A 12,637-nucleotide genomic window follows, 5' to 3' on the forward strand; every position below is an offset into this window, starting at 1 on the left:
CATTAACTAAGATTAATAAATGCTGTAGAAGTATTGCTCATTCTTAGTTCATGTTTACTAATGTTGTTAACTAATGTTAACTAATGAACCTTATTGTAAAGTGTTACCAATATTTTTAATGATTTTAAATTGAATTTCAGTTTTAGTTTTAATTAACTTCAATAACCCAGATTCAAGCAAAAAATAAGAAGTACGGTGGGATTTTATTAGCTTTAGCATTATCCAAGTTACTTAATTTCTGAGTTATTAGGGTGAAAGATTGCAAAAGCGAGCTGATCATCGGAGTAACGTTAACTGATGAATTATTCACAAAAAGAGCAGGAACATGTGTTAAGAATTTGGATTCCATGTTGACTTTAAGCCATTGTGTGCGTATGTGTGTGTGTGTGTGTGTGTGTGTGTGTGTTTCTGCAGTTATGCATTGTAAGTATCAGTGCAATAATCTGTGGTGCTCATTTGAATATAGACTGATCTGATCATCTGCTGTAAATTACAGTCAGGCATTGAGCTGAACATCTATCGTGATGAGGTCCTTCATATATCCAGGGTTATTTGATGTCTTCTGATGGCAGATTTATTTGTTAATCACAGAATCAATGTCACGGGCTCATGCACACAGCTCATAGTGTAATACTACAATGTCAACAACACACTCGCTGCCTGTGATGCACCAATTCAGAACAAACAAACAGAAACAAGAGACACAGATTTATGTACGTGTATGTATGTACACAGAACACGCATAGAATAAAACAGATTGTTAGGAAAAGGTTATATAGTAGGCTATATAATTTCCTTTTTTCTAAAAAAATAAAAAAATAAAAAATTAATGATGCTGAAAATTCAGCTTTGATCAGAGATTTTCACATTAAAAACAGCTATTTTAAATTGTAATAATATATGAGCATTTGTACTGTATTTTGATCAAATAAATGCAGCCTTGGTGAGCAGAAGAAACTTCTATAAGAAACATTAAAAAATCTTATCCCAAACTTTTTATTAGTATATTATCATTATTAATTGTATAATTAGTTTTGCTTATCAGATTGATCAGGGTTTCTCAAACTTCTTTGGACTAAGGGACTAATATATATATACACATGAAATTACTGGATAAAAACAGGACTGTGAGATAACTCAAGTATGTTACAGTATGTCACACCAAATCTAGTTAGGATCAGTGGCGCAGTGGATGTGTTTTAAAACAACGGATCAGACGAAAACTAACAAATGCAAAGCCGCTCTGAATATCAGCTCTTGTGATGAGGAGATCTGTGTTTGTTTTGTGTACTAACCCTCTGTTCTCCCTCCTGCCGCTTCCACTGGAGCAGTCAACCAGACAGGTGAGAGCATGCAGAAGAGCTGTTCCTGAGACACACGCAGTGGTCACGGCTCACAGAACACCAGGACGTGTCACATTTGAATGTTCATCACGAGTGTGTTTGCTTGACCTCTTGCAGTGCTGCTCTGATAGTCCAAACACAGTTTTGTCCTGAAGTATGTGATGTATTTCTTTCAGGAAAAGGGCAGAGTCAGAGGCCAGGAAAGGCAGTCTGCCCAGCGGTAAAGAATTGCCCTCCCATCACCCCACAGACCCCGTGGAGTTACGCCGTCTGAACTTCCAGACTCCCGGTAAGAGCTGCCGACCTCCATCGTCCTCATCTTCACCATCAAACACAAACCATCAGCCAACTCCTTGAGTCGGAAACAGGGTGTCCTAGGAAGCTTCAAAAGATTTTGATTCCAACTCTTTTTCAATGAAGTGAAGGTTCTAGGCGTAGATATGATTGAATCATGAGGAGCGTGAGAGGTCTTGAGCAGTGCTTCCCAACCCTGGTGCCCTCAACAGTGCATATTTTGGATGTTTCCCTTATTTGACATGCCCAGCTTTAAGGGTCTCTAGTAACAAGCTGATGAGTTGAATACAATGCTTTTGATTAGAGAGATGTACAAAATGTGCATTATTGAGGGAACTCTGGGATTAGGGGGCGGTTGCATAAACAGTTTAGACTAGTCTTAAAAAGTTAGTCACCTATTTGTTTTCTCTTCAAGGCTGGTCATAACTTTTTTAATTCAGTTATGAAAAGGTAGATTGTTCTTATTTGCATTGGAAAAGTAAGACTGATTACTCTTGGCAACTGCTAGTTGGTCAAACTAGTTCTAAACATGGTGGCTAAGTTTATGCAACTGGCCCCAGTATTGGGAAACACTGGTCTAGAAGTTCCAAAGCCTAGTGAGCTGCCTACAAAGACATAATTCATAGGTGCACTCTGGACTTGAAGGCTCCATGAAATCCATACAGCAACATTGTGTTGCCTTACAAAATGTTTAATTTTGGCTAAATGTTATGGCAGCATTGCAGCCTTCACAGAGGCAATCGCACAATGCATTGTGACAAGCTCAGTAAATACAGTATGTCATCCGTAAGCAAGATAAATGTCGATTACAAGGTCCATCAAATGGTGTGGCACTACCTGTGTGGAATACGTCATATTAGTGATTCGAGAGGATCAATTTAAGATGCTACCTACGTAGACAACAAGGCATCTCACTAGATTCGGGAACATGTCGGTGTTGCATTGGTCAGCCTGTAGACATCGCTGTGTCATTCAGAAACACAGTCTTGAATGAGTCAGTGGACGCAAACAGACTTGTGTGTAGAAAGGTCAAAGCAGTGCTCAGCATATTAAAGCTTTAATGGGAGGGTCTGTAAGCCATATGGAGCCAGAGATACAGAGACGCACCTCTTGAGGAATTGCACAGGACAGGTGGCTTCAGGACAGACGGAAGGGCAGGAAATCCCTCCGGACTCCGGGCCTGCAGCTTTACAGCTGACCCAAGAACTCTTTGCAACATATTCATAACAGCTCAGTGAGTTTACCTGGAGAGCGAGGGCTGTGGCCAGCTGAAGAAAACCATGGAGATATATATTCAACCCAGTGGCTCTCAAAACCTCTGCTGGTGATTGTATATTCAGACGCACACAACACACACACACACACACACACACACACACGAGGTGGGCCGTTGTGTTTGAAAGCAGCGGAGTGTGAACGAGCCGTAGAGGAATGTGGGAATTGTCGAGCGGTGAACGGCTGCTCCCTCCTGACCTTGGTGAACAAGGTGAAGTGCGTTCGGTTTTAGAGCGGCCAGCCGTGAAGACCTATAGATTTATTTTCTGAGGGGCAGAACAGCGGTGACAACAGTTGCTCCATTAGTTTCTCAGAGGAGAACCAGGGTGCCAGCGAGACCAGCTCTAAACACACTGAACCGGAGTCCATCGGTCTGTCTGTCAGAAACACCTGGACTGCAAGAGCAAGACAGATGGACTGGAGGGGAACTGTTCACCTTTCTGATAAAAACAGCTCAGACCAGCTTTTGCTACCAAGCTGCGGCTGGTGACATACACTGTTTAGTCTAGCTGTACAAGTCTGAATCCTGAAAGTAAAGACTGAGTACTCCTTGATTCTGTTCAGACTAATTCTTAACACTCGGTCTTAACGTTGTGGCTGTGTTTATGCAACTGGCCCCTGGTTTCCACTGGTTAGGCTGGTCTGTTTTGATGGCTTTAAAGGGGTTTAGGGCACCAGTTAGACTGGAAGACCAACCAGCCAAACCCAAAAACTCACATCCCACGCAACACAATTCATAGAAGCTCACAGAGTGACATTTGTTGCCAACCAAAACCTTTAAAGCTCCACTGGTTGTTGTATATTTTGTTGGGGGATCAAACTTGGGGGAAGTGTGAACTGATGAAAAACTGTTTACCTAACGGAAGAAAAACAGCTCAAACCATTCTAAGGTGGTTAGCTGGTCTTAGCAGGCCACCAGCCTGGTTTGCATGAGTCATGACTAAATAGTACTCTTTAGTGGTTTTGGGCTCTCGTCAAGAGGTCAACCTGGGGGACTAGCTAAAGCGAGCCCAGTCAAACCACCTCAGGCTGGTTCAGGCTTGGATTTCTTCTTGAACCATTCCTCAAGTGCCAAAAGAATTGTTAATGTTGCCGTTGAATTTCGATTCCCATCCTTACACAGCAGTGTTGTTCGTTTTGATTTTCGCCTGTGACGCAAACGCGGGTTTCACATTCACATGTTGGGTTTGCATTGCAACACGGTTTCGAGAGTGATGTTCCATGCACTCAATCCTCTCAGCGGCTCTTTATTAGTGGACTCGCGCCACTCTTTTGCAAACAGCCTCTTAGAGAAGCTTTGCATCCTCCATTTTCCCTTCAGGCAGCCCGAACGCAGCTCTCGACAGCTGAAGATCCCTCTCTTCAGCGAGAACGGCCTCTGCATTAGCCCTCCTCTCTTCAAACCCTTGATGCCATCGTGCGGTCACTCCCCCCCCTCCTCCCCATCTCAATTTTCATCTTGAGGGTGCTTGATGTCGCTCCGATGCGTTTCTCCGAATGGCAGTTTCATTGTCACCGCGCCTGGTAATGGATCTTGAGAGGCGGTGGATGGCAGCTCTCTCCTGCTGCCTCCATTAGCTAATGCCCTCTTCTATCAGCCCAGAGATGAAAGAACCGCAGCACCACGTCCAAACGTACGGCACGCAGGCTGTTGTTATGCAAACCGGTTATCAGAGAGCAGCTTCTGACTATTCAAAAGCATCCTCTGCAGTGCAAACACAAACTCTCTCGCAGACATGCGCCTTCTTTGCGAATTTCACTGCTGAAGCCCCTAGAGAACAGACAAACATGCGCATGATAAACGTGCACGCCATCTTCTCTGTCCTTGTTACATTTGTGTGTCTTTTTTTTTTTCTTGGTTTCCCTTCCGAACGTGTTATCCTCATTTCCGCATGTTTGTCGTCCGTTAGCCGTTAGCATGTGTGAATTCGTTTTTACTAACAAATAAACGTAGAGATGGAGTCGTAGTGTTGTTTGCGAACTGTTGACTGTCATTTCAGACTGTGTTTCTACTGCCTCTTTTTTTTTTTTTTTTTTTTAGTTCCGATAGCGACCGATCACCACATTTGCTTGTTTTAACGTCAGCTAGTATGATTTATCCCCGTCCCCTTTTCCTTTGCAGGTTCAGCCACATCGGTTTACCCCAGTAACCTCCATTTGTCAAGTTAGTCGTTCTTGTTTCTACATATGCCACTGTGTCTGTTCATTTCCTTCACTTCCTCTCTGGACTGACTCATTTATTTACGCGTTCATCTCCTCACACTGCTTTGCCTCACGCCAGCGCAGGAGGCGGGGTTTGATATGTAGCATCCTTTAGACTCATCGCCGGCTCAAACTTTAATATCCAGCCCCTAACGTTCTACTCTATTCCATCTTTCCACCATGTTTCCCGCCATGTTAACGCTTGCGGACAAATAACATTCCTCTCTTCATTAGGAATGCTCTGTGCGGCTTCTGTGTCCATTCTCTTCGAGCATGTGGCTGCTTCGTTCAATCATACAGGCCGAATAAAAACCTCACATCCTCCATCCTCTATTATGCCCATCTCTCGGCGTAGGCTCTGGTGTGCTAGCGCTAACACCGGGACTCTTTGTTTGTCTCCTGTCTGCAGGGATGGCCAGTCACCCTCCCATTCCAGTCATGGAGCTGGCCGATCACATCGAACGCCTGAAAGCAAATGACAACTTGAAGTTTTCACAGGAGTATGAGGTAATGGTCAGCCATTTCACTACTTTCTGCATGAAAAAAGCTGGTTTTGCTCCAAGCCCCCCTGATGTCAAAGACACATATTTGAAGGTGCCCCAAGATATTTTTGCTGTTTCTGCTGTAATAACAAAGCTGCTCATTTCCAAACGTGTTTTGTTTACAGAAGCTAGGAACGGTAATATATTAAAATAATAATATAATAAAATAATAATTCAAGTACAGCATTTATACACATTTCCACACAGTTATTTATTTATTTTCTTTTTTGTTTAACAAATAATTTACCTAATGTTTTCTGGACATTTGATTACAGTTGTATTTTACTTACAAATTGCAATTTCTACCAAATAAGATATTTTATAACTCTAATTCTTAAATAAAAATGGCAGGTGTTAAAGGAACCAATTACAATAAGAAACATGATGCTAGGTTACGTTTAGATTTTTAGCTTTTTAGTTTATTTGAAGTGATTTTAAGCCTTTTTGTGTGCTCCTCAGATGTATGCTGAGGCCCTCTGGTTGAGAACCACTGGTTTAAATGCTTGTGTTTTGCAATGTTCTTATATAAATACAAGTCATATTATCAGCATAACAATTTGAGTGAAAGGTTAAAAATTACCATGAATTTGAAAGTGTCCGAGTATTTGGTTTGTCTGAGTTGGAGATCAGCTTCCCCAGCATGGTTTGAGATGATCCAGAGAGTATCTTGAGTCAGATGATCAGTGTCTCTTATTTATATTTGATTAGTCACCTAGAAATAGTGCAGACAGAGTTCTTAATGGCCAGCCCCATATTTAAATATGTATCAGACTTGAGTCTCTCTTCTGTATGCGCAGTGCAAGCATTCACAGAGAAGGAGTTATTTCTTAACTCATAAATGTTGTCAGGTCTTTCTAGAAAACAGCAAATAAGAGCAAGCCCATAATAAACTTAAATCCAAACGCTTTATCTTGGAATTAAGACACATAAAAACCCAAATATCATGACCTGCTCCTGACTATTTTATGAACTCCATCAGCTGGATTGCTTTATGAGCTGAGCAAAACAACAATCACAAAGATGCTTAATAAATGTTGTTTATAATAAGTGGACATGGCAACCTTTTAAGAGCGCGCTCCACAAAACAGTCTTACAAACATAAACAAGACAGTTCTGTTGATGATGGTTTAGTTAAAATTGCTAAACATAACAAGGGCCAGATTTACTAAACAGGGCAAGTTATCGTTAGAGCGCATTTCCATAAAAATGCCGATGGGAGGGGAAAATTATGTGGGTGATTTACTGACAAGGTGCAGATTAAAGAACACAGATGCAACATCATTTCCATAATGACCAGCGCAATCTAAGCAGCATAAATTACAGCCTGCTTTAAGACATGCTTTTTTTGGCCGTTAAATAATGCCATAGATACCTGTGAATTGACGAGTGCAAATCTTAGTAAATCACGTTGTGTGATTAATTTAAATACTCTCCTCCCATAAATTTACCGATCGAAAGGGAAACTCCTACAAATGCATATCCAATAAGGTGAGTCGCAAAAATAACTGTCCATGCCTTTTCAGCGCTAATTCCCCTCTGCATGTAAATCCTGACAGTAGTTTTTAACGCCAAAGGAGGGTTTGCGCTGGCACAAGCTCATAGTAAAACTAGCCCCAAGTCTTATAACATTACTAAATACAGTTTGACAAATAATACGACAAAAATAGAGGATGCCAGAATGTTGCTATGATGTCAGTCATTGCAATTTCGAGAGTGAATTATGGGCCATACACACAAAATAATAATTTAGTGGATTCACTACCGTATGCAGTTGTCATTCCTGAATATATAATTGATCTTATGTGACTCAAATTGAAACATGGGATTTAAATATGAAAAAAAAAAAAAACTTTAGTATTTAAATCCAAGGTTTTCAATTCTTTTGGACAATATGTAAAATGTGAAAAGGTTTAAAACGAACACATGCATGTTTTTCAACATTATTATTGGAAGTCAAGCATCGCTATGACTGTAACTCAAACTGATTTAAAAAGAAACACCCTGGCAACCGCATAGCAACGCCCAGTAAGCTTATGCACATGTGTTCAGACGGATCGCCACTGTTCACGCGGTCGCTCGGCGTGTCTGACCTGATGAACGTCTGCCGCTCACAAACACGATCGTATCAGTCGCGCTCACAGTGCAGTATTTCCCGCCGTATCTCCTGCCGCCTGATGGCTGTCAGTTACCGCGCCGGCGTAGGAAAGGTCAGGGAGGATGTTTCTGGATGTAATCTCCTTATCTCCGCCGGTGAGATCGCAGTCGGTTTGGTGATGTGTTTTGGGCCGAGAGACTCTGCCGACGGGCCCCTGGCCTGCGGCCCCCGAGCATGAGGTCAGCCGTGGAGCTCCACCAAAACGCCTGCCAGGCCTGAGCTCAAGCACACGGGACCGTCGTTCTGGGGCGCTTTTGCATGGGCACAGAAAGTCATTATAGCAGCACAATGAATGCATGTTCCAACAGATTTGGGCAGAATGACGCGGCTTAGCTGGAGATTTGTCATCTTTAGTGACGCTTCATGGCGTGGCGCGGCGACTCGCCCTGACAGAAAAATACCACCGCTGTCAATTTATGCTTCTTCATTTCTAGGCCTGTTTGTAGAGGTTGTGCAAACAAGTGCCAGTGCTGTACCGCTAAAACAGCAATGTGTCCTCGTCTCTCTCAGCTATACGTGTCGAATGTGAAATATCTGCTTCGGCTCTTGACAGTCTCGCAGCGTTTATCGTTTTGCTATTTCTGAGTGTAATTCGTCCAAGTGGGGCTGCGATTTGTTTGCAGTCGTCTGCTCTCGTTTGAAAGGGCACATCAGTGGACAAAAGCGCCGTTTGAAAGGGAGCACATCTCTGTGTGATCCTTTAAAATCTATTCAAGGCATGAAGACATTACTTTCCCCTCTTCGCTTACGGGACCAATTTTCATTCATTCAACGCTCCTCTGAAAACTGTAATTTGAAATTTGTCAACGCGGAGAGCTGGGCTCGCAGGCAGATGCGTATCATCTTTTCATTTTCAAAAGACACTGCGGAGACTGAATAATTTCATTATTAAAGTAAATGGGAAAAAATTGCAAACGGCACATAAGACTGACGCTGAGGTCGTATTGTGCACAAAAGCTCTTTCACTGGCAGACTCGTCCCGCGCTCTTTCAGACCCACACCTGTTTTTAAGAAGCTCAGCGCTCAAACCTTCAATCGTTTGACTTCCTGAAGAAATGCAAAGAGGAACGTCAACGGCAGGAAGATCACGCGCATTAAATGTGTCGACTATTCATGCATTCATTCATTCAATGATCCTTTATCTTTATTTTCATCAGTCCATTTTATCTATTCATTATTAATTCACCTTTCTTTCTTTTTTTCTATTAGTTAGTTCATTCATGTATTTTTTCATTATTCATTCATTTATTGATTCACTTGTCGATTCCTTTATTTTTGTCTGTTCATTTCATTAATTCTTGTGTTCATTATTCATCCATTCTTAACTGACTCATCTATAAATGGATTATATATGCTTTCATTCATTCATCCGTTAAAGTGTAGCATGCATTTATTTTATTCATTATTTTGTACATTAGTTACTCCAGTCATGCTTTTAATTTGTACGTGTATTCACTGATCTGTTCATTCATTCATTCATTCATTCATTCATTCATTCATTCATTCACTCACTCAATGATTCCTTAATTATTTTCAGTACATTTTATCTGTGCATTATTCATGAATTGATTCACCTTTTCTTTCTTTCTTTCTTTCTTTCTTTCTTTCTTTCTTTCTTTTTCTTTCTTTCTTTTTCTTTTTTCTTTCTTTCTTTCTTTCTTTCTTTCTTTCTTTCTTTCCTTTCCTTCATTATTTTGTCCATAAGTTACTCCATTCATGCATTTGTTTAATTTGTATATTTATTCATTAAACTGTTAATCCATTTTTTTTTTATATATTTTTTCATTTGTTAGATATTCATCATGACTTTTAATTATTTAATTTGCTCATAAATGGATGATATATGCATTGATTGATTAATTTTGTGGATGTCAGGTCAGTTGTTAATGAAGCGTGTTTTCGCCCAGCAGCAGCGTTTATTTCTGAGCGCTCTCGCTCGATGACGTGTTACAGTCGTGCTCTATTAATACAGACGGTGAATGCTGATCATAGCCGCGTCTTTCTATTTCAGACGGATATTATTAGTGTGAGACGCTCAGAGTATGTTGAGTCCGAGCCAGCAGTTAGCATACGGCTGTAACCCGAGCTGTGTCTGTGTGAGCGTGTTTAGCTCTGATGCTAATGTGAGCTCATTAACACAATCATTAATTCATATCCCTCTTCTCTCCTCAGTCGATCGATCCCGGTCAGCAGTTCACGTGGGAGCACTCCAACCTGGAGGTCAACAAACCAAAGAACAGATACGCAAACGTCATCGCCTACGATCACTCCAGAGTCCTGCTCTCCGCCATCGATGGTACGTTCATCACTGTCTGAACATCCTTACAACAAGATATGCGTGCAAAATATTGTGTTAAGTAGATATGATGGCCCGTTTTCAGAGATAAATATATCTCATATTAGGTTTAAGGATCAATTTTAACATTTATTTATTTATTAGTTATTTGTATTTATTTTATTCTGTTTTATGTATTTATTAGTTTTTTTCACTTATTTTATTATATTTTATGTATGTATTTATTCATTTTTAATTCTGTTTTGTATATATTTATTTTTACATTTATGCTAAAGAGAGAAAGGGAGTAGAAAAGTAAGAAAAATACTTTAAAAAAAATTTAATATATATATATATATATATATATATATATATATATATATATATATATATATATATATATATATATATATATATGTATATATATATATGTATATTTATATATATATATATATATGTATATTTATTTATTTATTTTTGTATTTTTCCTATCAGACACGAAGCTGATTTTTGCAGCATTACACATTCATACCGAACTGATGAACAGTTTTCTCCATAAAAAAAAACAATCCCAAAATAAAACATCTAATTTCCCTCCAAACTGTGTTAAATGACAGATTCACCCAGCGAACAATGACACAAATAAATGCTCATCTGCTGTGTCCAGCTCTGATAAATGTGCGGCTTTGTGTTTTAACAATGAGAAATGAAATAGTGTGATGAACTGCTGCAGAAAATCCACATCAAACTCCAGCGGCCCTCTGGGTGTGTGTGTGTGTGTGTGTGTGTGTTTGTGTGTGTGTGAAAGAGAGAGTGTGTGTGTGTGTGTGTGAGAGAGAGAGAGAGAGAGAGAGAGAGTGTGTGTGTGTGTGTGTGTGTGTGTGAGTGAGTGTGAGCGTGTGTGTGTGTGTGTGTGTGTGTGTGTGTGTGAGTGAGTGTGTGTGTGTGTGTGTGTGTGTGTGTGTGTGTATGTGTGTGTGACACACTGCATCCGCTTCATTCACCCGCCACACACACTGATGGATCCCAGTGGCCTGTTCACTTTGAGACAAGACAATCTGAGACACACGATGGAGAAATACTGCCTGTCTTCTTAATCCTAGTGTGCTCCCTTAATGTTTCCCCCCTACATAGGCAGCTACAGGGCTGAACAGCATCGAATCACAACTGATCCCAGTGGAGTTTGGCAATAGCATGTTGCTAAGCTAACAGTACACTACTGCAATAAGCATGAGCAAAAATAGCAATGTAAAATGCAAATGTATTCTGTTGTCCACAGAATACATTTGAGTTAAGCATTTTAACCAATTACTGATACTTTGTTTTTGTTTTCCTTTAGACATTAACTTGTTCACTGCAAGAAATAATTTTCTTAATCAGCATTTTTGTAATTTTCCATTTGCCAATGGGGTTAGAGTTGTTTTAGTATTATTTATCTATTACCATTTTGATTTTAATATGTGCCGTTATTTGTATATTTTAGGTTCTCATTTTAATTTTAATCTATTTTTTTTGTAATTTTATGCACTTTTGTCATTTTATAAGCTTTATTTTTATTTCAGTTTTGCACTTAATCATTTCAGATTAAAGCATTTGTTTAAGTGTAGTTCAGTTTAGGTTTTTAGTACTTAAATTAGTACTTAGTAGTTTTAGTTCATAAACTTAATTATCTAATATTTATATTTTATTTTAATTCAGCTTTATTTCCATTTTTCTCACAATTTTGCTTCTCAAGTTAGTTTATCTTATTTTTTTTTGTTTGTTTGTTTGTTTGTTTTTTGCTTTGTTTGTGATGGATACATGTAATCATTGAAATACACCTTATGTAGGCAGCTCACTAGGTTTTGGAACAGAGTCACAAAGTGTCAAATATACAATGAAAATCTGTGGCTATTTGAGCACACACACACACACACACACACACACACAGACACACACATCAGTTCAGTATTAATTTGTTGATATCTGTGTGTCATTTTGGCCTCTTTTGTCTATAACAGAGAGAATAAAACCCAGGATTAATTGTCTTTTGCTTTGCTGTCAATCACAGAATGAAGGAGAAAATGAAAAACATGGAGTTTTTAATATATTTATTAACTCTCAGTAAAATAATTCACCTGGAGTAGACACAGAGCGAGTGAGCGCGGGGGCGAGGGAACGCCGGGATGAGTTTTATCTCGCCGCTGCATGTGTGAGCTGAGCTGCGAGCCGCTCTCCTGCAGCATTGACGCGCTGTCAGCCGTTTAACAGCAAAAATCAAGCCTCGCTCTATTTTCTCCAGATTTCTCACACGTCTTCACTTACTCTCAGTTCATTCCACTGTTTCTCTCGCAGAGAATGAAGGTCTGCTCATCAGAAATCATAGAATATATATACAGGATGGAATGAAGATTCTGGCCATTTTGCGGAAACTTACTTCTGAATTTGGACGATTTCACTGAACTGTCTTTCTAATATCATACTGAAGAATGAGAGTGTTTGTTCAGACCTTTGACTGCTAGTGGAAACTGTTCTGCTTTTTATAAGCAAATGGATGATGAACAAAAATGAA

General features: G+C 39.8%; 1 protein-coding gene across 44 annotated transcripts in view; it reads left to right on the plus strand.

Moving 5' to 3' along the window:
- The window catches only part of LOC131543457 (receptor-type tyrosine-protein phosphatase delta), a 336,697-nt gene that overhangs the window by 298,638 nt on the left and 25,422 nt on the right, over window positions 1–12,637 (plus strand). For 19 of the 44 annotated variants that reach the window (XM_058780786.1, XM_058780798.1, XM_058780803.1 and 16 more), the window contains 5 exons: window positions 1,313–1,343; window positions 1,520–1,632; window positions 5,035–5,076; window positions 5,524–5,621; window positions 9,984–10,107. In XM_058780786.1, coding sequence (XP_058636769.1) covers window positions 1,313–1,343; window positions 1,520–1,632; window positions 5,035–5,076; window positions 5,524–5,621; window positions 9,984–10,107 — 408 coding nt within the window. The remainder of the gene's footprint in view (window positions 1–1,312; window positions 1,344–1,519; window positions 1,633–5,034; window positions 5,077–5,523; window positions 5,622–9,983; window positions 10,108–12,637) is intronic. The other 25 variants (XM_058780809.1, XM_058780811.1, XM_058780814.1 and 22 more) reach the window with 7 other exon arrangements.

This window comes from Onychostoma macrolepis, chromosome 07 (genome assembly GCF_012432095.1).
Source record: "Onychostoma macrolepis isolate SWU-2019 chromosome 07, ASM1243209v1, whole genome shotgun sequence".
NCBI classification, from domain to species: Eukaryota; Metazoa; Chordata; class Actinopteri; order Cypriniformes; family Cyprinidae; genus Onychostoma; species Onychostoma macrolepis.